General features: G+C 46.2%; 1 protein-coding gene across 1 annotated transcript; it reads left to right on the forward strand.

Annotated features, from left to right (window-relative positions):
* Positions 1-536: 536 nt before the first annotated feature.
* Positions 537-24,962, forward strand: CD5 (CD5 molecule; the record flags this gene model as incomplete). The annotated part of the gene is made up of 11 exons (XM_084631365.1): positions 537-588; positions 12,500-12,538; positions 15,196-15,480; positions 15,882-15,932; positions 17,632-17,946; positions 19,351-19,629; positions 20,225-20,356; positions 21,541-21,594; positions 22,809-22,931; positions 23,375-23,474; positions 23,659-24,962. The coding sequence occupies 10 exons, from the start codon at positions 537-539 to the stop codon at positions 23,458-23,460; spliced, it is 1,416 nt and encodes a 471-aa protein (XP_084487491.1). The 3' UTR covers positions 23,461-23,474; positions 23,659-24,962.
* Positions 24,963-25,145: the final 183 nt, after the last annotated feature.

Genomic DNA, 25,145 nt, shown 5'->3' on the forward strand with positions numbered 1-25,145 from the left:
CTCCTACACTGATCACCCCAGTGGGACTCCAGTCCCTGACCTGGGAGGGAGTCCCCATCTCCTAGAGTAGGAGGGGGATTCTGCCCCTAGGTTTATTCAGCCCTGGGCTGTGTTCTGCCCTGCTCCCCTCCAATGGGAGCCCAGCCCCTTATTGTGGGACCTTTCCCTGGTGCTCCATAGACACTCAGTCTACACTCGTGACACACACAGTGCTCCCCCTCTCTCCTGGCCCTGGGAATTCATGTGCTCGGGTCTTGGGGATACTGGCTGTGAGGAAGCATGAGCATGAACCTCATTGCGAGACGTCTGCGCCTCTCTTGTGCTCGACAGGCTCTGTCAAGGAAGCTGGCAGGCTGGGCTTCAACTCAGCGAGCCGTGACGCAGAGAACCACAGAGGGAGGAAAAGCAGCCTCTTCCTCCCGGCCCCCTCCCTTTCCCCGTGCCAGGTAGCAGAGCCAGCTGGGGTGCAAACGCCCGGTCGCTCAGCCCCGAGCTCACAGATTCAGACGGGGTGGAGGAGGGAGAGACCCAGCCCGATGGGAGTCCAGCAGCCGGCATTCATCTCGTTGGTCTTGGTGGGGATGTGGGGTGAGTACTCAAACTGGCCTCTGCCATTCAGGGACTCAGCGCGGCTGCCCTGATCTACAGAGGAGTCCCAGTGTGTGCGAGCGCCCTTCCCTCTGCAGTCGGGGCATGCAGTAATCACACATCTTCTTGCCACTTGCAGGCGTCCAGCCAGGGGAACCAGGGCAGGATAGATGAGGTCCTACTGAACTGGTGCAGAGATGCAGAGATCCCCTAGGTGGAGTGGTAGATTTCACCCTGTCCTAGCTTTGGTTTTCAGGAACTTAAAAAAATGAGCTAGAGCCCCAAATGTGGTAAATTGGTATCACTCCATTGGTGTCAATGGACCAGATCCCTAATCAGTGTAAATTGGTTTTGCTCCATTGGCATCGATGGGCCAGATCCCCAAATGGGATCTATCTATCTCGCTCCACTGGGGCTGATTTACACCAGATGAGGAGTTTCCAAAGAATATCTGCTGTGTCTTTGTATTTGCGGCCTTGGTCGGGCATTGTGCTTAGCAGTTTAACATAATAACGATACGTCGTATTTACGTGGCGCCAAAGTGTGTTTGGTGATTTACTCTTCAACATAGGCTGATTAAAGGACTAAAAACCAAACATAGATGGTCAAACCATCAGCCAATAAAATGAGCAGAGCCCCATAAATGAAACCAGCCTGCTATTTAGCACTGCACCTTTTGAAATAAAGCAGGGCTCTAAACCATGAAGAAATATGAGGCTGAGCCTCAGCAGGTGTAAAAGGGCATTGGCGTCAATGGAGTTACAGTCAATCTGGGGATCTGACCCATTGACTGCAATGGAGCTATGCAAATTTACACCGCCTGAGGATCAGGTGCAAAAAGCAGTTATGCCATGACTCCGTCTTGTGTAACTACCAGGTCCTCCATCCCTCCCTTTTGTCTATTTATCCACAAATTGCATCTTGTTGTAATCCTAGATCAGGAGCTCTCTGGGGCAGGAACTAGTCTCTCTCTCTCTGTTTGTTCAGCACTGAATACAGCAGGCCTTGATCACTGACTGGGCCCTGTAGCCACTTCTGCAATACAAATAAGAAGCATAACAACATGCAAAGTGGTAATTCTGTGAGTCCTGTAAAGCGTGTGAGCGAGAACTCGAAATAAGGGAAAGCAGCATCAGTTTTTCTTGAGTCATTTCAATCTGAATGTGCTGAGCTTCAGTTGGTCAGGAGATTTTCAGTGAAATGGTTTTTCACCGGAGAATGCTGATTTGTCAAAACCAAATATTTATGCAGGAAAGGAAACATTCTTTGGGATGGTTGCTCAGGTCCAGGATGGAATTTCTGGTCAAAGCGAGAGACAGAGCCCAGCCAGGGCCTGGCCAATAGCCTTCCGGTTTGGGCACTGCCCTGCAAGATGGCTGGTTTCAACTCGTTTATCCGAGTCAGGCAGAGCAGGGATTTAAACCAGCGCCTCTCATACAATGAGTGAATACCCTAACCACTGGCTTATTCTGGGGCCTCTCTCCCACTCTGTTTTTTCTGAAAAAAATTTGAAAAGGCCTCTCCTTTGTCCCAGTGCATCACAGGAACTTTTTTTGAAATCTCAGACACTGTTGCAGGACAGGAAAACCATTTCCCGCCGAGCTCTGTTGAGAATGTACTGATGCACGTGTCCCAAACACAGGGCGGGCGGGCTGGTAGCCCCTCTGTCTCCTTGTCTGGTCTCTCTGAGCGCACCTACAGCAGGTTTTGGGCCTCTTGTCCCCGTCTCAGGGTGGGATCTCACAATTCTTCCACTCTTAGACCAGGAGCTAGGAACACAGTCCCGCTTACACAAACTGGCTACCATCCTGCAGGCCCTACTGGGCTTGGGGAACCTATGACCAGGTATAGCAGCCAACAGCCGCCTTAAACACAGGGTTTTTTATTTAGCAGCTGGAACAAAGCATGAGAGAAAAAGGGATTTGAAATCAACAGCCAGCCTTCGTGAGTGTCTAATTTAGGGTTTAAAAGGAGTTATTCAGAAATGCCACCTCAAATTCACACTCTACCTTATTAATCCAGAATAACTCTCACATGTGGACAAGCCCTTACCTAAGTTCTGCCATCCCACCATGGTGACTGAAGCAGGTCACATTTCCTCAAACACCCCGCAGACTCCCATGTCTCAATCTGGTTCCTTCTGGCATCCCTTTTTTAAATCTTGCCAAGATTTTTTGCTCCTGAGGAGGTTTATTCCAGGGTTGGTAGGTTTTGGCCCCTCTTGGCAAAACCAGTCCTGAAGGCTCAAAGGGGATCAAGCGAGAGCCACTGGAGCTAATTGCTCAGCATTGTCCCATAATGACTCTTAAGCGGCGAGTGATAGTGACCATCACAAACCACCTCCTCTTTCCTGCCTGACCCTGTGAGAAACAGACCAAAATGTCCATGCAGAAAACACCATCCTAATAACCAGGCCAATATACAATCGCTACAGGGTGCATCATATTCACCACAGTGCCACTGGGAAACCAGCCCTCCTGTTCCCCAGACAGCCCACGGATTGTGTCCAGATTGCACGGTCCATCTAACTGAGGTCGTAAGCACCTTAGGGCGAGGGGCGCATATTCTGGAGGCATTGCGCAGGGCCCGCTGTGCTGTCGGTGCTTAACAAATGCATAACAAACCTCCTCCTTGATAACAACAGCCCGGGGACTAATCCTACCCTAGCCCAGGCTGGGGGACCCAGAGGTGACTCAAGAAGAAGTAAATGTCTAGATCTTTTCCATCTCTTCTCTCTCTGGGACAACCTGGCTCTAGGGCTTTATTCAGTCCCTGTTTGGGCAAAATTTCTGCTGGGCTAGCACAGCACCAGTCAGGATGTAGCCCATTGACTTCAATGGGCGTTTGCCCTGAATAGTTATTTCAGGTCTGTAATAAGCCCCCCTCCCCACCCGCCAACACCAGCCAAAGAAGAAGCAGAGGAGGGACTCTGGAAGAGGAAGGGAAGAGGGGAGACACAAGACTTGACAAATTAGACTGCTGTACTGAACCAGCCTCTCGGCCCAGCCAGTCTGCACCTGAGACCCAATGGCTGGGAGGAAGGCAAGCTGCCAATCATCTGTATGCCTCACCATAGCATCTAGGCACCAAATACAAGATCTAAAGGCCTCAATATGGGGGTCAAACCCACCCAGACAAGGGCATGCAGAAGTAGGAGCATTGGCAGCAGATCGAGGGAAGTGATTATTCCCCTCTATTTGGCACTGGTGAGGCCACATCTGGAGTATTGTGTCCAGCGTTGGGTCCCCCACTGCAGAAAGGATGTGGACAAATTGGAGAGAGTCCAGCGGAGGGCAACAAAAATGATTAGGGGGCTGGGGCACATGACTTACGAGGAGAGGCTGAGGGAACTGGGTTTATTTAGTCTGCAGAAGAGAAAAGTGAGGGGGGATTTGATATCAGCCTTCATTACCTGAAGGGGGGTTCCAAACAGGATGGAGCTAGGCTGTTCTCAGTGGCGGCAGATGACAAAACAAGAAGCAATGGTCTCAAGTTGCAGTGGGGGAGGTCTAGGTTGGATATTAGGAAAAACGATGTCACTAGGAGGGTGGTGAAGCATTGGAATGGGTTACCTAGGGAGGTGGTGGAATCTCCATCCTTAGCGGTTTTTAAGGCCCGGCTTGACAAAGTCCAGGCTGCGATGATTTAGTTGGGGTTGGTCCTGCTTCGAGCAGAGGGTTGGACTAGATGACCTCCTGAGGCCTCTTCCAACCCTAATCTTCTATGATTCTATGATCAAGGAGGGATCATAGAACTATAGGGCTGGAAGGGACATTGAGACATCATCAACTCCAGGCTCCTGCACTGTAGCAGGACCAAGTAAGCCTACGGCTCAGTCCATTTTCCCTTTTGCCCCCATTTATCTGATACACCTTAGGCCCCTCCCCCTCTAATTTTTCTTCCACTGGTGCTCAACTACCTTGGAGGCGGCAATCTCTTTGCATGGGGCCATATGTTGCCCGCTTTATTCACCCTAGAGGTGCCCAAAGGGGTCAGTGGGGCTCTGCGTGTGCCAGTGATGCAAGCCAATTTGGGTTCCAAACCTCGTCATGTAGCTAAGCCAGCCTTGCAAAAAACCATCAGGCACATTTGCCAACCCATGCACAAAATCTGCTAGCAGCCCTGAGTAATGAGAAAGAGAAATCTAACTCTATCGGACTCACCCCTCAGAAAAATAAAATAAAAACCACAATCACTGGCACCAGGAGAGTTGAAATCTGCAAGGCTGCATTAATAAAACACAGTCCTGGCCATTGGAAGCCACTTTGTCTTCCCCACCACTTGTCTGTTCAACATGACATCGATCCCAAGCAAGATAATGGAGGGGCTGATACAGGACTCAGTTAATAAAGAATTAAAGGGAGGTAATACAATTAATACCAATCAACATGGGTTTATGGAAAGCAGATCTTGTCAAACTTACTTGATATCTTTTTTTTTTCTTTTTATGAGATTACATGTTTGGTTGATAAAGGTAATAGAGTTGATGTAATATACTTAGACTTCTGTTAGGCATTTGACTTGGTATCGCATGACATTTGGATGAAAAATCTAGAAAGATATCAAATTAACATGGCATGCATTAAATGGATTAAAAGCTGGCAAACGATAGGTCTCAAAATGTAACCGCAAACAGGGAATCGTCATCAAATGGATGTGTTTCTAGTGGGGTCCCACAGGATCAGTTCTTGGCCCTATGCTACTAACATTTTTATTAATGACCTGGAAGAAAATGTAAAATCATCACTGATAACATTTGCAGATGACATAATAATCCAGGAGTGGTAAATAATGATACAGAGCAATCTGAATCACTTGGTAAACTGGGGGCAAGCAGACAATATGTGTTTTAATATGTATGCACCCGGGAACAAAGGATGTAGGCCATCCTTACAGAATGGAGGACTCTATCCTGGGAAGCAGTGACTCTGAAACAGATTTGGGGGTTATGGTGGATAATCAGCTTAACAGGCGCTCCCATGCGATGCTGTGGCCAGAAGGGTAATGCTATCCTGGGATGCTTCTATGGTAATCTCAAATAGGAACAGAGAGGTTTTTTTTAACCTCTGTATTTGGCACTGGCATGATTGCTGCTGGAATCCTGCGTCCAGTTCTGGTGTCCATAATTCAAGAAAGATGCTGATAAATTGGAGAGGGTTTGGAGAGAAGCCTCAAGAATGATTAAAGAATTAGAACCCATGCCATATAGTGAAAGACTCAGAGAGCTCAATCTATTTCACTTAACAACAGAAGGTTATGGGTGAGTTGATTACACTCTATAAGTACCTACATGAGTGACAAATATTTAATAATAGGTGTTATGTTGTCTGGAGTCGCTCGTGATTAAGAGTGCCTAGTTCAGGGCAGACTGTCAAAAACACCCCAAACAGGCGGTACATTCTATAATTAGATTTCACCAACCCAGTACCAGAGTACTACAATAGTCTTATAATGGAGTTCACAGACAGTCCCCTTAGACTTTCCAGTCCATCTTGCTACCAAGGCAAGCTGGACTATGTGACAAATGGTCCCTTAAACCTAAATAAATCACAAAATATTCAGGTTACCTCCAGTCCCAAGAGACCAATCACTCACCCAGATCAATTTGTGTCTTAGATCTCACATCAAAGATAGTGCTGGTAGCCAATTCTAAAGTAAACTAACTAAAGGTTTATTAGCTAAGAAAAAGGAATGAGAGTTACTGAGAGGTTAAAGCAGGTGAAAATATCTGGACAGTCTATAATTCCAAATGGTAGCAGAGATGTAATAATCTGTCAGTTTCCCAAATAAAAACAAACAAAAAAAGTCTCTCAGGGCTACCCAGAATAACTCTGGAGATCTCCGTCTTCTTGTTCTGTTATTCTACCCTGTTAGAATCTAAACAGTCCAGAGATGAAGAATTTTTCCCTGTGTCCGTACTTATAGCTTCTCACAGAAACCAAGCTGACACATGGGCTCTTTCTCTGATGCCAGAGAATGAGGAGTGCACTTAGAGTCTTTGATCTCCGATCATCACACACAGTGACCACTTGCTTTGAAATTAGCACTCTCCTGTTAAAGTTCTTCAGTTGCATTCCACAAAGCTTCTTTCTCATTTGAAGGGTTATTTATAGGGCTGTCAATTAATCACAGTTAACTCAAAAAATTAATCACGATTTTAAAAATAAATGTGATTAATCACATTTTAATTGCACTGTTAAACAATAGAATACCAATTTAAATGTATTAAATATTTTGGATGTTTTTCTACATTTTCATATATATTGTATTCTGTGTTGTAACTGAAATAAAAAAGTGTACAAAACCAAAACAATGTAAAACTTCTGCGCCTACAAGTCCACTCAGTCCTTTTTGTTCAGCCAATCACTAAGACAAAAAAGTTTGTTTACAGGAGATAATGCTGCCTTCTTCTTAGTATCATAGAAGATTAGGGTTGGAAGAGACCTCAGGAGGTCATCTGGTCCAACCCCCTGCTCAAAGCAGGACCAACCTTAACTAAATCATCTCAGCCAGGGCTTTGTCAAGCTGGGCCTTAAAAACCGCTAAGGATGGAGATTCCACCACCTCCCTAGGTAACCCATTCCAGTACTTCACCACCCTCCTAGTGAAATAGGTTTTCCTAATATCCAACCTCGATGTCCCCCACTGCAACTTGAGACCATTGCTTCTTGTTCTGTCATCTGCCACCACTGAGAACAGCCTAGCTCCATCTTGTTTGGAACCCGCTTTCAGGTAGTTGAAAGCAGCTATCAAATCCCCCCTCACTCTTCTCTTCTGCAGACTAAATAAGCCCAGTTTTCTCAGCCTCTCATCATAAGATATATGTCCCAGCCCCCTAATCATTTTCATTGCCCTCTGCTGGACTCTCTCCAATTTATCCACATCCTTTCTGTAGTGGAGGGCCCAAAACTGGATGCAATACTCCAGATGTGGCCTCACCAGTGCCAAAGAGAGGGGAATAATCACTTCCCTCGATCTGCTGGCAATGCTTCTACTTTTGTAGATGGCATTGCAAAGTATTTACATGCCAGATATGCTAAACATTCGTTTGCCCCTTTGTACTTCAGCCATTGTTCCAGAGGACATGCTTCCATGCTGATGATGCTCGTTAAAAAAATAATGTGTTAATTAAATTTGTGACTGAACTCCTTGGGGGAGAATTGTATGTCCCCTGCTCTGTTCTACCCCTATCCTGCCATATATTTCATGTTATAGCAGTCTCAGATGATGACCAGCATATGTGGTTCATTTTAAGAACACTTTCACTGCAGATTTGACAAAACCCAAAGAAGGTACCAATGTGAGATTTCTAAAGATAGCTAAAACACTCGACCCAAGATTTAAGAATCTCAAGTGCCTTCCAAAATCTGATCAGGACGGGGTGTGGAACATGCTTTTAGATATCTTAAAAGAGCAGCACTCTGATGCGGAAACTACAGAACCCGAACCACCAAAAAAGAAAATCAACCTTCTGCTGGCGGCATCTGACTCAGATAATGAAAATGAACACGCATCGGCCCATCCTGCTTTGGATTGTTATTGAGTAGAACCCATCATCAGCATGGACGCATGTGCCCTAGAATGGTGGTTGAAGCATGAAGGAACACATGAATCTTTACCATATCTGGCATTGACGCTGGCTACAACAGTGCCATGAGAATGCCTGTTCTCACTTTCAAGTGACATTGTAAACAAGAAGCGGGCAGCATTATCTCCTACACATGTAAACAAACTTGTTTGTCTGAGCGATTGGCTGAACAAGAAGTAGGACTAAGTGATTTTGCAGGCTTTAAAATTTTACATTTTTTTATTTTTGAATGCAGTTTATTTTGTACATAATTCTATATTTGTAAGTTCAACTTTCATGATAAAGAGATTGTACTACAGTACTTGTATTAAGTGAATTGCAAAATACTATTCCTTTTGGTTTTTTACAGTGCAAATACTCGTAATCAAAAATAAACATAAAGTGAGTACTGTACACTTTGTATTCTGTGCTGTAATTGAAATGAATATATTTGAAAATGTAGAAACCATCCAAAATATTTAAATAAATGGTATTCTATTATTGTTTAATAGTGCGATTAATCGTGAACAATTTTTTTAATCGCACGATTAATCATGATTAATTTTTTTAATCGCTTGACAGCCTTAGTTATTTAGTTACAGGGGTGCACACAATATAAATGTTTGCCATTACATTATAACAGGATACAAATAAGTGATAACAATGCATGCAGCATCCCTTTTGTTTTCATGAAGTTCAAACACCAAAGACATTCTTATACATTTAACAATCACTTTGATCTATACTAATACACAAGTGGGTCGGCCTGGCTTCCAGCTCTGCATTTGTAAGTGTTCAGTGAAGCCTGGGGCGTTGGCATGTCCTGGCACCTGGCCTGCCGGCGTCACAATGGGCTCTCAGTCTAGCAGAGAAAGGTAGAACACTGACCCAATGGCTGGAAGTTGAAGCTAGAAAAATTCAGACTGGAAAAAAGGTGTCAATTTTTAATGGTGAGGGCAGTTAGCTAGTGGAACAATTTACCAAGGGTTGTGGTGGATTTCTTGATCACTGACAGTTTTTAAATCAAGATACAATGTTTTTCTAACAGATCTGTTCTAGGGATTATTTTCTAAGGCCTATGTTGTACTGGAGGTCAGACTAGCTGATCACCAGTGAATCTATAAAGTCACGTTAGTGCGGAGGGCCTGCCCAAGATCCCATGCCCTATTTATATTCTGTGTTAAGGATACTATAGGCCAGATCTTCAGCTGAGGTAAACTGATGTAGCCCCATTGACTCTAATGGAGCTAGGGCCTATTTATACCAGCTGGGCCACTGATTCATTGGAGTAACGCTGATTTCTACCAGCTGGGGATCTGGCCCATTGAGTCCAATGCAGTTATGCTGATTTGCACCAGCTGGGGATCTGGCCCATTGATTCCAATGGAGCTATGCTGATTTGCACCAGCTGGAGATCTGGATCCAAGTATTTAAAAATAACCAAAAATTCAATATTCAGGTGCGACATGAGCGGGAAAGTGCATGGAAACATGGCCCGTTCCTCACGGTGTCCTTGAATCACCTTAGATTGTCTCTGCACCAGTCCTGTGAGCATTGCACAGCTGTGGGAGAGTGGGGGGGGGGATGGTCTATTCTGCTTCTGGCAACATCAGCAGGCTTGCCCGCTCTGGCAATGACAATGGTGCAGGAGGCAGGAATGGCTAAGCTGGATTTCCAGATCCCGCAGGGAGCTTGTTGCGCTTATGGCGGTTAGAAAAATCCACCGTGGATTTGCGAATTGAGCACGTGGTATCTAGACTTGCGGGTGGGAATCAGTGTGGAGCCCGTGATCTCCTTGGAACAGACTGACTAGAACCACAGTTTAAATAAGAAAAGGAGGACTTGTGGCACCTTAGAGACTAACCAATTTATTTGAGCATAAGCTTTCGTGAGCTACAGCTCACTTCGTCGGATGCATACCGTGGAAACTGCAGCAGACATTATATACACAGAGACCATGAAACAATACCTCCTCCCACCCCACTCTCCTGCTGGTAATAGCTTATCTAAAGTGATCATCAAGTTGGGCCATTTTCAGCACAAACCCAGTGAAGACTGTGTGCTCTGAAGATGTCCTTACTTTGCTGCCCACTCCTTCCTCAAGATCACGGCTGGTAAGGGTTTCCTGGTGATTTTCCAGGCAGAGCCCTTGGGGTAGGAATCCGCCTGCACTGCACAACTTCCCATCAGCTTCAGTGGCACACAGCGAATCAGAGAATGCATTTAGTTTTGCTGGAGCTTTGCAATCCTTCTTTCAGCTGCCCCCACATCCTCTGCAGCCTTTGGTGATCACTGAAGGTGTTGGAGCTGCTACCATCTCACTCCAAATACTGTCAAGCAAGCTGGGCCAAATTTCCTTTAAAATGGGGTTTTCAGACGTGAACATGATCCCACTGGGGTGCTGGCAGGGCTTGCACCCAGGGTCTTCTGCACTAAGGACACGAGCTGCAGGAGTGAATCCTCCCCCTAGAAGCAGGGCCAGACTCATAAAGGTCTGTAGGCCAGCCATTGGCAGGGCATGTGTCACAGACACTGAGAGGCAGGTTGGGCTAATGGATAGGGCCACAGATGGGAGCTCAGGAGACGTCATGTGACACTTCCCAGGAGTTTCCAGGATTGTGAGGCACCTCTCCCACCGCCTGCCCTTAGCTTGAGGGAGCCTTGTCTGTGCCTGCCGGGGGTCAGGCCCCTGCCTCCTCCGCCCACACAAGCACTGCCTTCTCAGTCTACACAGCCCCACTGTCCCTCTGCAGGTTAGCAATTGGCACAATCCACCCCCAAGTCCCTGTGAGCATCTCCCTGTAGTGCCCAGCCCTCAGTCCACTGGACACTCACAGACGTCACACAGCTGCTGTTCCCAAAGGAACAGTATCCGGTAGCTTCCCAGTTACACCTCAGATCACCGCTCGGCTCAACTCACAGTGCGTCGATACGTTTATAGGGAAATCAAGGAGAAGTGTATTTAACAAGGAACAGCGGTTCAAGTCATAGCAAGTAAATAGAAATATTGGAAATGATTGGTTACATGTCAAATAAAACCACCTCCTGCTGTCCAGGCCTAGACTGAACAAACAAGACACTTTTCTGGCTCATGAAGTTTAGCTCACCCAAAGTCTTTCTCCCAGCACCTAACAACCAGGCCAGCTAAACAAGCATGCTGGTGGCTTTTCCCGTAGGTGATGGTTAATGGGGTACCTCTGTACCCCCAGATAGAGTTCCAACCACCCAGTGTCTTCACTTGTAAATGGGGTACCCCCCTGCTGCTTGTTATTGCCTGTCTAGAATCAACCCTGGAGACTTTGTTATTTCTTGATTAGCATTTGGCTCAGACTGTAAACAGTTGTTCATTGTGAAGCAAACAATACCCAATTTGCATATAGCCAGACAGATAGATAAGTGTCTCCTGCTGGAAAGAAGGTTGTTTGTCACCTTTTGGTGACCGGCCCTAAGTAACAAACCCGAAGAGCCTAATTTTCAGAATATATAAACAGCACCTTACATATTATCCATACCTACATTTCACAGTGGTGATGCTGATCAGCGTGACACAAGCTTTCAGCAGAGCCCTTACATGATGCCCTCTGATGAACTATTATGTAGAGACCAGACCCACGGGATTCCTGGAACCCTTAGGCACCCCTGTATCCTCTGCCAGTAGGCATCAAGAAGTTGCTGCCCCACACCTAGCTTCTATCCCCAGCTCTCACCTGCTGCGTGACCTTGGGCAAGTCCTTTCCCCTCTTGTGCCTCAGTTTCCCCTCCCACCCTTTCCCTGTCTTGTCTCTCTAGACTGTAAGCTCTTTGGGAGCAGAGACTGTCTCTCACTATTTGTTTGTACCATGCACCACAGGGCCCCAGTCTCCACTGGGGCTTGAGGTGCTTTTGTAACATAAATAATAATAATTGAACTGTGGATCAGAAAAGGCCCCAGACATGGAAGTAGCAGCAGCTCTATCACTTAGGACATTTAAAACAGGCTTGATATAGGGAACGATTCTGTACTGGTTTCATTGGGCCCCAAGAAATCCTTTGCATTGCTGAGGCCTGATAGTCTGTGCTTAGCTCCTTTCGGAGAGGGTATAGTTTGTGGTGTGATGGTTTTATTGAAGGATAGCGAAAGCGCTTCCAAAAATGTTGCAGGGATGGACAGAAGATGTAGAGGAGACTGTTCTAGCAGGAAATGTCCCTCAGCGGGAGCATACTTTAGAACCAGGTGCCAAGGTTCACTGGCCAAGGGGAATGGCGCAGCATTAGCTGCCTGTTTCCTAATGAGAAGTAGGTTTGAACTGTAGTCATGGCTGCCCTGCCCACTTCACTTCTTCTGACAGTCTCTTCTCTTTGCAGTGACCTCCTACCACAATGGAGAAGGCCAGAAACCTGCAGGTCAGTGCATCTGTTGAAGCCTCTTTCAAGCCATGTTGATCTTGGATATAAAATAAAATCCAATCAGGCAGCCATCAGTTACTTAGCTTATCAGCAACCGGCTTAGTGTTCTGTGGCATCATGAGATAGACTTATGCTGGGTTCCTGGCCCTGGTGTGGATATGGCCCCAGGATGTCATTGCAGCAAGGGTTAGGCAACCAGGCATAGCGCCCCCTCGTAGCCCTGGGATGCCTTGGACCCTGAGAAATCTTTGCGGGAGGATTGAATCAAGCAACCCGGGCTCCGATTACTATATTTACCCCTCAACACTTCTGAGGCACACAAGCCTCAGCTACAGAAGGGGGAGGGATAGCTCAGTGGTTTGAGCATTGGCCTGCTAAACCCAGGGTTGTGAGTTCAATCCTTGAGGGGGCCATTTAGGGATCTGGGGCAAAAATTGGGGATTGGTCCTGCTTCGAGTAGGGGGTTGGACTAGATGACCTTGGGTCCCTGACATTCTAAGTTTTCCAAAAATGTCTCACCATTGCAAACAGCTCCACTGAGGTTAGCGATGTTGGGAGCCCTAATGCAGACATACGGCTATCTGCCGCAGGGCTTTTAGCATCACGTCTTCTATCGCTGATCAGCCCAAGGCTAATCCACCTGGCAGCCCATCTATCCCAAGGCTCCCAGTGTTTTAACATCATGGAGCTGCAACAGCGTCGGCAACATTTCTCTAGTATAGACCAGCTAGACAGGCAGGCCTTCTCCCCATGCACAGTAGTGTGTCTACACGCTCAGAGAGAGAGACACACACACACTACTACACATCTGAGAGTCACACAAACAAACGAGCACCATTTCCTTCCTGCTCTGCTTCACAAAACACCTGCTGACATTTCAGACAGCACTGGAGCAAAGGGAACTAACAGGAGACGAGTGAGTTGAAGGCTAACTTCACTGCAGAAAAGGTGGGGTTTACATGGGGATAATTAACGTGCATTCACTATAAAATCCTAGTGGAGACAAGGCACCTGTAGCTTTTACAAGGGTAGGGTCAGCACTAGAGCTCAGTGAATTTTTTTTTCCTTTGGTGAATAGTAAATTTGCAGAAAAGTGCATTTTTCAGGGCACCAAAACCATTCACAAAAATTGTGTCAAATTTGGTAAATAGCGTTGGCTGAAAAAAATGAATTTTTTTTTTGGAAAATGTCAAAACAGTCCATTTTAGCCATTTCAAAATGATGTTTCCTTTCAAATTGTTTGCGGCATTGTTGTAGCCGTGTTGGTCCCAGGATATTAGAGAGACAAGGTGGGGAAAGGTTTCAGAGTAACAGCTGTGTTAGTCTGTATTCGCAAAAAGAAAAGGAGTACTTGTGGCACCTTAGAGACTAACCAATTTATTTGAGCATGAGCTTTCGTGAGCTACAGCTCACTTCATCGGATGCATACCGTGGAAACTGCAGCAGACTTTATATACACACAGAGAATATGAAACAATACCTCCTCCCACCCCACTGTCCTGCTGGTAATAGCTTATCTAAAGTGATCATCAGGTTGGGCCATTTCCAGCACAAATCCAGGTTTTCTCACCCTCCACCCCCCCCACAGAAATTCACTCTCCTGCTGGTGATAGCCCATCCAAAGTGACAACTCTTTACACAATGTGCATGATAATCAAGTTGGGCCATTTCCTGCACAAATCCAGGTTCTCTCACCCCCTTACCCCCCTCCCAAAAACCACACACACAAACTCACTCTCCTGCTGGTAATAGCTTATCCAAAGTGACCACTCTCCCTACAATGTGCATGATAATCAAGGTGGGGAAAGTAATCACTTTTATTGGATTGACTTGTGTTGGTGAAAGAGACAAGCGTCTGAGCTCACACAGAGCTCTTCTTCAAGTCTGAAGCTCTGTGTAAGCTGGAAAGCTTGTCTCTCTCTCACCAACAAAAGATGGTCTAATAAAAGATATTACCTCCCCCACCTTGTTGCATTTCAAAGTTTAGCTACATTTAAAAACATAGGGTGAAAAACACCCAAAAAGGAAAATTAAAAAAAAATTCATTTGAGATTGAATGAAACATTTAGTTTAACCTGAAATGAAACAAAAACTAAAACAAATGTCATTTGGGGTCAAAAACAATGTTTCGATTGACTTGAAAAGATTTGTTGTTGTTTAATTTCAGCAAGAAAAAACAGCAAAATTTGGTTTCAGTTCAAACCAAACTGATTTTTTTCCTGAGTCTTTCAGGTCAGCCCACAAACTGCAAAATCGATTATTTGCTTAGCTTTGGTCAGCACTATCTCCCCCGCTGCCCGTAGTCAATCTTACCTATTTAACAACTACAGTGCCCTGTCTCCACTGGAACTGGACAGCAGGGGAGCTAACATGTACTGGTTATCCTGCCATAAAACATACACTTTTTTGTTTCAGAGTAGCAGCCGTGTTAGTCTGTATTCGCAAAAAGAAAAGGAGTACTAGTGGCACCTTAGAGACTAACCAATTTATCTGAGCATAAGCTTTCATGAGCTACAGCTCACTTCATCGGATTTTTACACTTTTTTGTGGCAAAGAAGACAAAGCTATAGGGAGGGAGACAGACACAAGGGGAGAGAGAGGAGAGATTTCCTAAACACTGCTCTTCTCTCTAACATGCTGTTTTACTTTCTCAGCAGAGTGGACCATGAGACTCACAGGCTTTCACTGCAGATGTTCTGGCCTGCTGGAGGTTAACCCTAGGGGCCACTGGGAGAGAGTCTGTAGAAGTGGTTGGAACCAGACGGTCACAAAAATGGTCTGTGAATGGCTGGGCTGTGGCTCCCCCTCCAGTGAAATAGTCTCAGAGCAGAAACCCATTGAAGGGATAAAGCTGAGCTGCCAGGGGAATGAGGCTGCCCTCAGGAACTGCCACTGGGAGAAATCCAACTGCACGCAGGTTCTGACCGTGGTCTGCAAAGGTAGGTCTGGTCTTCCCCTCTGGGTTGTATTGAGGACTGTATTGGAATTACAAGCTACCACTAAGAGCAGGGGAACAGGTGTTCTTGGTCCTGCTTGCAATCGGAGTCAGGCAGGAAAGAGCCAGCTTAAAGCAAGGTGGGTGAGTTGTGTCTCGCTTCCATAGGGAGCAGTCTGTGTTCTCTCTGTGTTTTTGAGTTTTCATGTGCTACTGTTCTGAATTCTAAGAAATAAAGTAGAATTACACTGAAACCTTCCAGCAAGGGAATTTATCTTTTTTATTTAATTTCTCGCTGTGTCTATTCAGTGAACATAACATTCTTCCTGACTGCCTCCCTTAGAACTTTGCCTGGGGCTGGGTCTGCACCCTACTAAAACATTTTGGACATCCTTATCATTTCAGATCCGGAAAAAACCACCACTGCACCACCAACAACTACACCAGAACCCACCGGTAAGGAAACTCCACACATCCAGGATCACCAAATCCTTTCAGATCCACATTCACTCTTCTGATAGAAATGGTTGCAAGTTACCACAGTTAAAGGTGATCATTAGGAGAGAAGATGCAAGAAATCAAAGGAGTCCCTTGGTGAAATTAGCATCTAGCAAATCAAAGCAAATGCTTCTTCGCACAGTGAGACATCTATCCATGGAACTCACTGCTGCAGGAGGCCATCTGTGTATGGGTTTTTAAGAGAGACAGATGATCTTATGATGGATAATAACATTTGTAGGGAGGCCAGCTAAAATGTGGTAATTGTATCTCATGCTTCAGGGGCATAAACAGATCTCTTCTGCGGCTGGAATGTAATTCCCCTTTCCCACCCCAATGAACAGCACTGCACATTGGGCAAGCTGGATTACGGGGGTTTCACCTGGCCCGGAAGCATCACATAGAGGCTGGTAGTGGAAACACAGTACTGGACCAGGTGGACAGCTGTCTGAACTGGTGCAGCAGGAGGCAGGATATTGAACTCTGTGGATCAATGGTCTAATCTAGTATGGCATTGGCAGGGGGTGAGATATTAGATAAAATAGGCCAATGGTCTCTTATGGTAAAGCAGGGGAGGGAGCAGTAATTAGATCTAGTATGGCAAATCCTATGTTACTCTGATTATTAGCAAAAAGAAAAGGAGTGATTGTGGCACCTTAGAGACTAACCAATTTATTTGAGCATAAGCTTTCGTGAGCTACAGCTCACTTCATCGGATGCATACTGTGGAAAATACAGAAGATGTTTTTATACACACAAACCATGAAAAAATTGGTTGTTTATCACTACAAAAGGTTTCCACCTGGGGGTGGGGAGAAAACCTGGATTTTTGCTGGAAATGGCCCACCTTGATTATCATACACATTGTAAGGAGAGTGATCACTTTAGATAAGCTATTACCAGCAGGAGAGTGGGGTGGGGGGAGAGAAAACCTTTTGTAGTGATAAACAACCAATTTTTTCATGGTTTGTGTGTATAAAAACATCTTCTGTATTTTCCACAGTATGCATCCGATGAAGTGAGCTGTAGCTCACGAAAGCTTATGCTCAAATAAATTGGTTAGTCTCTAAGGTGCCACAAGTACTCCTTTTCTTTTTGCAAATACAGCCTAACACGGCTGCTACTCTGAAATCTGATTATTAGATAGATCTGTATCGTGATTGATAGATAGATCGATTATATTTTCAATTTAATGGGCATTTGGGTGATTTAATTTAAATTATTGATGAAAACTCTGCTCAGGAACTGAACTACCCCACAGGGTCACAGCAGCCCTCTATGGCTGAGCAGATGTGGGCTGGAAAACACCCCCAGAGCTGTTCCCATTGTGTCAGGTGTAGATGAAAAGCTGGAATAAGGAAGGTGGTGGGAAGGGATATGCTGTCAATGCAGGTACATGCCCCCAGTGGGATTTCACTTACCCACTGGGCCCAAGCTGTCTCCTAACAATCACCCACAGCTTACCACAGCTGGAGTCTACCAGGGTATGCCTATCAGATGACTAGGGAGAGAAAACACCAAAATACTCCCCTGGTTAATGTGACCAAAAAAAGCAGCAGAAAGGCATCCCAGGACCTTTATCACAGGCAATGTCGGTAAATTATGTGAGATGATGTCACTGTCTGTAACAATCCCCTTCTCTTTGTCCTTCTCCCAGGCCCCCCCAGGATGCGGCTGGTCGATGGCAAGTTCTACTGCTCAGGGATTGTGGAGCTCTACATGGGAGGCCACTGGGGAACGGTCCAGTCAAATCCAGAAAATGAGACAGAGCTGGCCCGCTGGGTTTGCCGGAAGATGGGCTGCGGTGATGCCTTAGAGCAGAAAGATCGGTCTTTCTTGGTGCAAAATGAAAGGCAGCATCTACCTGTCCACTGGGAGATGGTGGCTTCATGTGGAAGTGACTCTATCCCAGACTGTTTCAACAGAACCAGGAACTCTCAGGACAAAACTCCAGCCTCTGTCATCTGCTCCAGTGAGTGAGTCCATCTTAGGACAGCCAAGTCAAGTTCCTTTTTGCTTTCCTCTCCTGCCACGTTTCACCTTTACTCCTGTGCATTCTAAAGAGGCCAATCCATCCCCGCAGCCCATTTATTGCATAAGGTGGGCAGAGGGTACTTACCCCACTGGCAGCCTGCATGGCCATGAACCTAGTGTCAGATTGTGGTACATTTCCCGAATAGCAACGAAACTCCTCAAAAATATCCCACTCTCTTCTATCTCCACGCCTGCTGCTGGCCTCTGCTGCCTGTAACTGCCAGCAGTTTTGACCCTCACCTCCTCTTTTCCTCCCTCATCCCTTAGTATGCAAATCTAAAAGTGTCAAGATTGGCATCACTTTTCCACACAACGGCATCCTCTGCATTAGCCTCAGAAATGCCGACTGTCAGTCAAAATTATTACCAAGTTTATTTCTAGTAACAACTACTTCTGACCCTGAGAATTTTCAGACTCTTGGGTTGAGAACAGTGGAAGCCAATGCAATGCTATAGGTTAAAATGCAATACAAGGCAAATATAATATAAATACGCTGCAGCACAATACATGGCAATGCAATGCCATATGATGCAATCCTGTTGAAATACAGTACCATAGATAGCATCCATTGCAATGCAAGCCTATATGATACAATACAGTGCAATTAATATTCCATATGATGCAGTACAATATTACTTTACTAATACTCTGAACTTCTCTAGCCACTTGTAGATGAGGATTTCCAAGCACTGTTCACACATTAATCATTAACCCTTATAATTTCCCTATGAGGCGTGATTATTGTCCCCATTTTACAGGAGGCAAAACCATAGACTTGCCCCGGATCACACAATGAGTCAGGATTGGAACTCAGAGCACCTGCCACCCCAGCCTGGGGTCTAACCAACAAACCATGAGATCACTAGAATGGATAGGAATTTAGTGCAATATCACCAGCTGTGAAATGCAGCAGTGAATGGGGTGGTTTTCATGGCCACGTATACCACACAAACGACTATTAACTAGCAGCATTAGGTATGAAATGCACTGGAACCCCATCAGTCTGCCCATTGTTGATAATTATTTGCAGCACCTGAAGGCCTCATATGAGATCAGGATCCCACTGTGCTAGGCGCTGTATAGACACATCATGAGAGACAGCTTCCACCCCCAAGAGCTTCCATTCTTACTGCACAGGACAAAGGATGGGAGGGGACACAGAAGTAAAGTACCTTGTCCATGATCACCCAGCAGATTAGCGGCAGGGATGGGAACAGAATCCAGGTCTCCCCATTGGCAGGCTAGTGTTCTACCCACTAGGCCACATTGCCTGTAGTCAGCTGGGTCATTCAGATATCCACTCGCCTGGGGTCTCACCAATCCCTGCTTGTCTCCTCCCCAGGTTCCCAGCCAAGGGTGATGCGAAGGCTTGGGGACAGCCAGAGCCCCTGTGAAGGGGTCATGGAGGTGTTCCATGAGGGGAAATGGGAAGTCTTGTGCGATTCCAATTCATGGAAGAAATCTAGGGGGCAGCAGGTGTGCCAAGAGTTGCAGTGCGGGAAGCTCTCCTTGAGCGTCCAAGTCCCAGGTGCCAAGACACAGGGAGTGTCCTGCAGCCAACAGCATCTCCAGGAGTGTTCCACTTTCAAAAGAGAAAGCTGCTCCAAAACGAGAGTCACGTGTAAGCCAACAGGTTCTCTTGTGTTTTAGACCAGTGCTTATCCCTCATGGGATAGGACCACTTTACATCAGGAAACAGGTCGGTGATGACCCTTTGGCTAGGTCATCTATGGGGATGGAACAAAGGATCTCTGGATCTCACATGAGCTGCTACTCGTAGGCTAAAGAACTAATGCCATTAGCCTGGCGGCAGAAGCAGACTCATAAATCTTTTACGTGGACCAGCCACTCAAAAGGGACAAAGACCCACATGTGGCTGATGTACTAAGGAAATGGGGAGGAAGAGAAATTTGCCTGATCTACAGTCAACCTTTGCAAATTGCTGGGGTTGGAAATTGGGTAGAAGGTGGTGTTTAGGGGCAGAAGATGTGAGTTGAGTGAGATTTGTGATATAGATTGGGAGCTTGGGAAGGGCTTGGCATGGGGATTTTGGGTTGTAATTGAGTCTTTGGGGCGGAGTGGAGGGATTGGGGTTTAAGGTGGGACTGTTCTCCTAGGGATCACCAGAGGCTGGCTAAGCTGTCAAACCTGTCCGAAGCACTGGCATGTCTCTGGAGAGATGGGAATTAATCAGTAACTGCAACTCCTTTTCCCAGGCCAGAATTTCAAGCCACGCTCAGCTGGGGTGGGAGCAGGAACCATTGTGAGCATCCTCCTGGCTCTGATCCTCCTTGGAGTTCTCATCATTATCTGTGGACCTCCCGCCTACAAGAAGCTACAGAAGAAATGTATGTGACAAACTCTTGCTGTAGCTGTGAGACCACTGATCCTGTTGTCCTTATACCATAGCATGTCTGACTCCCTCAGCTTCACTCCTCCAAGGAGTCTAGGGCAAGTTCTCATCTCACTCACACAGCTGGGAGTCACTGTCCCTCTAGCTCTTATGTCTATTTCCCGTCTTCTTCTCTCTCTCTTTTTCTCCCAGTCTCTTGCTCTCTTCCTCCTGCTCTGTTGCTGGCTGTCTTCCCATGCCCTCCCCTTCTTTTGGCCTCTTTCCCACTCCATTACCTCTGGAGCGGTGGCATCACAGAGCTATATTGGCTGATGTATTGCTCTTAAACAAAAGGAGTTTTATATATCGTCCCTTTGAGGATTCAGGAGACACACACGCATTTCTCCTGTTGATCTTGTACATCAGTTTTTGGAATGTGAGTTCCTGAGTCAGAGGGGTTTCCCAGTCTTTGAAACACACCACAAATGCCTCTCCTCGAGATCCGCAATTGTCTAGCCCACACAATGCAGGCAAAATAAAAAAGGAGTTCAGAATGGAAAAGCCTCTTGAATCACCCAGTGTTGTGTATTTCACAGGCTCTTGAGAGGCTTAGACATGGAAATGACACAAAGGATCAGCCAGGCCCTGTCTTATCCAAATGATTTCTAGCATCTCAAGTGTCTAGCCAGGAAGCAGAGGGATTATTTGATGTGGCTTATGGGGCTAGGAGGAGACAAAAGGGAAATTAAGGCAGAACATCCAGAAAAAAACTGCTCCTGACAGCGAGATCAATCAAGATGGGGAATAGTCTCCAAGGGAATCCCCATTGCTGGAGCTGTGTGAAATCCAAATGGACAAAGCACTAGAAAGTGCACTTCTAGGACAAGCTGATCTAATGGGGCTCTCCAGCCCCTAGTGCCTGTGATTCTGTGATGTGTATAAAGTGACAGACTGGTCTGTACCCATCTAACTTCACCCTTCCCTCCTCCACCGCACTTATCATAGAATATCAGGGTGGGAAGGGACCTCAGGAGGTCATCTAGTCCAACCCCCTGCTCAAAGCAGGACCAATCCCCAGTTTTTGCCCCAGATCCCTAAATGGCCCCCTCAAGGATTGAACTCACAACCCTGGGTTTAGCAGGCCAATGCTCAAACCACTGAGCTATCCCTCCCCCCCATTGCCTCTCCCTCTCTTTGCAGACTCCAAGAAGCAGCAGCGCCAGTGGATAGGCCCAACTGGATTACAGCAAACTGGTAAGGAGCAAGCACAAGACAGAGGCAGGTCTCTGCAGGTCACCCCTAATACTCTCATCTCTTCAGCTTCCTCTGAAGCATCTGATGCACTGCTGCGGTCAGTTTGATCTCAGGCACACAGGCCCCCTGGGCTCCACAACTCAGCAACAGGATGGCTATTGTTCAGCCTGAGGGTTAAGTGGTTTACAGCCAACAGCCACCACAGGTGCTGAGGTTTCCCTCTGATCCCACCATTTCACCACCTTCATTCAGGCTGTCTGAATGATCACAGGGCCAGAAAACAGCGCAGGTACAAGACGTGTCTGAAGCAGAAAATAAGGCCGAGGCCTCAGGAACTTCATATGTGACAGGGCTCTGGGACGAAAGATCCTATCCAAGCCCTTGAAATGTTACTAAGTATCCCAGAACACTGCATAGAAAAGGTTGTACACCCACCCCTGAAATGCAGCCATCTCTGGGGTGGAACACAGCAGCATTGTACTGCTTTAAGGAGGCACAGTGAAGGATAATCTCTCCCATTGAAACTGCTGGGAGTTTTAGGCAGGGAGAACGTCATTACCCAGCTTAAATGACATTGGGATTTTAATGACCACAAGTGGTCAGGACTGGGGCTTTATACCTCAACCAAAAGGCAGCACCTCCAGCAACACAACACTCCCTCCTCACCAGACTAGTGGCTGGTTTCATACTTGCTCAGAAGGAAGAACGCCCCCTATTGATCACTTGTTGCAGGACTGTAATTCTTAGTACCATGCATGACTCACCACTATCACGTAGTGGGATGCGTAGTGCAGCATCCCACCTTGGGCCCATGCTGACTCAATGGTTCTTTAGTGACTCAGATGGGAAAGTTGAGTCACACACCGATTCCAGTGGCACAGTACACTTCCACTGTGTTCCCGCACTGGTTCAGTTCTTACTCAGCCCCGCTGACTGACAAACATTGGCCTGTTTGGGTTTGGGAGGTGCTACTGGCGGTTGGCGAATGAGGGTGAGGAGTTTCAACCACGGCTTTGGGGGAAAATGTTGAAAAAAGACTCGATATTTTGGTTAAACAATAAGACAGTTCTGCAGCTCAAAAGGAGAGGGAGTAGGGATGGTCTAGGTATACTTAATCCTGCCTCTGCATGGGGGACTGGAGTGGATTCTTACATTGCTATGATTCTACCTTAAAGATGCAGTGACTAACAATTCTCCATTGTGCTGCCATCTAGTTTCTTTCCATCGCAACAGCACTGTCACTCTCAGGCCCCGTCAGGAAGGTCAAGGCGCACAGGGAGAAGATAATGACTATTCTCAGACCCCTAAGAAGAACTCCTACCTTTCGGCTTATCCAGGTAAGAGACAGCACAGTGTATAGTGACCAGGTATGACACAAAAAAAGAAGTGGACAGGTAGGAACAAGAGAGCAGGGAAGGGAGACAGTCAGGCCTGCTTTGCAGAGATGGACTACAGTGTTTCCCTAGAATAGAGTGGGAATCATTCTAGAGGGGTTCTTCTTCCACTCTGTAGCTTCAGGCAGATCAGTTAAACTCTCTGTGCCTCAGTTCCCCATCTGTAAATGAGGGGTAGTAACCACTTTTGTGATAGCTGGCTGAAAGGCACTTATGTGAATGCATGAAGTAGTTGTTACCTCTTATGATTTTTCCATGACTTAAGAGGTACTGGGGATGGAGGACCTGATATTCATTCCTACACCCCTGGTACTCCTCACAGAGGTCATTAGCACCTTGATCTCTGGCTGTGTAGTGAAGAGAGTGATGGTTTCTTCCTTTTACAGCTCTGGAAGGGGCGATCAGGTCTTCCAACCCTCCAGACAACTCCTCCGACAGTGACTATGACTTGCATTCTGCTCGGCGACTTTAGCCTCTTTCCCCCAGGTAAGCCATTCCCTAACCTTGGCACTATATCACCAGGCTGAGCCATTCCCAAATCATGTCATCACCAAACCCAAGCAGGGGAGGGGAGGCACATGAGAGCTGAATCAATAGCTGTGTTTGTGCTTCTTAAAATTCTGGCAGCTGTTAAGTGATTTTCTACATGGTTCGTTTTCTTGCCCTGCAGACAAGACAACTTGAAAAACTGACAGAAGAGAAGAAAAAAAATATCTGAGACGATCCTGCACTGGAATCATTTCCGTGTTACTACATGCAGCTGTAAAGGCTTTTCCCACACTGCCAGAGACATGAGATGGGGGAATCTGTACAGCCCCAAATTACACATCCCTTTCCATGCATAGGGGCAAAGAGAATCAGGATGTCTGCCTTCTTTTCCCCCTAGTGACCTTTGGCAAGTCACTTAGGCCCAAAATTTCAAAAGCACCCCTAATTGTGCGTGTCTCTATTTTTTGGTGTACAGCTTCAGACCCACCGGACCTAATTTTCAGCGGTATTGAGCTGAACTCAAGGGGCCTGTGTGTTTCATGCTAGGCATCTAAAATTTGGGGCACCCATGATCAGTGGATTTGATTTTTCTATGTTGGTCATTAACCTCTGTATTCTATTCTATTCAGGTTCTTGTACTATGCCCATCGCTATGGTATGTGAGCACCTTCCTATGACAAATTCATCTAGCATTCATTGCTTGTGGTTTCTTCTCCATTCCTCTCACTGGGAGGAAATGTGTGTGTGTGTGCTGAAGTTGATTTGTTGTTGTTTGTTAAGGGCAGGCAAGTGTAAGAATTGTGCTTTACATTTGGGCTGTGAAGTGGTGGTGTTTGTTTACTTAAGATATGTCTACATAACAAACTGTAGTATAGATGCTTCCAACATTAATGGAAGAGTTTTTTCCCATTGCTGCAGTTAATCCACCTCTCCGAGAGGCAGTAGCTAGGTCGACAGAAGAATTCTTTCATCGACCTAGCTGCTTCTACAATGGGGGTTAGGTCAACCTAACTATGGTGTTTGGGGTGCGAAATTTTTCACAGCCCTGAGCAATGTAGCTAGGTTGATCTAATTTTTAAGTGTATACCAGGCCTTAGTCCCTGGAGGAGTGGATTGCAAGTCTCCATGCCTGCTCTTGCACTCTAAATCAGTCGAATACTTCACTATCTTCCAAGGATATAGTGAAGCTAACTTCATTATTGTCTGCAAGGTGCTCAGATACCAGAGTAATAAGCACCATGGAAAAGATTAGGAATAAACTGTCTTCTTACGTCACTTAGGAAGCTGTGATGATGCATGTTTGGCTCAGCAAATGGCTGGATGGTTGAAGTACCCGAGGAGTACAATATCCTGTGGTAATGTGTATGTGAGTGGGGCTGGTGTGTATGTGTGGGGGTGTGCGTGGCTAGGTTTATGAAGAGAAGGCATATGTAAGATTGAGGCAAGCTGGATGTGTGATGAGAGTGGGAGGAGATAATGCTGAACACAAACATGACTGAGATATTTAATAAGCAATAACAGTTGTAATAAAACTTTTTTTCTAGTAGTTATGCTTCTTTTTTCAATACAACAGAACGAGCTACACACTCTGGGGTGGGGGTGGGGGATTAAGGCACTCGTCGTGGTTCTGCCACAAACTCTCTGGGTGACTGTGGGAAAGCCACTTAT

This window comes from Lepidochelys olivacea (assembly GCF_965140295.1).
Source record: "Lepidochelys olivacea isolate rLepOli2 genome assembly, chromosome: 6".
NCBI lineage: Eukaryota > Metazoa > Chordata > Testudines > Cheloniidae > Lepidochelys > Lepidochelys olivacea.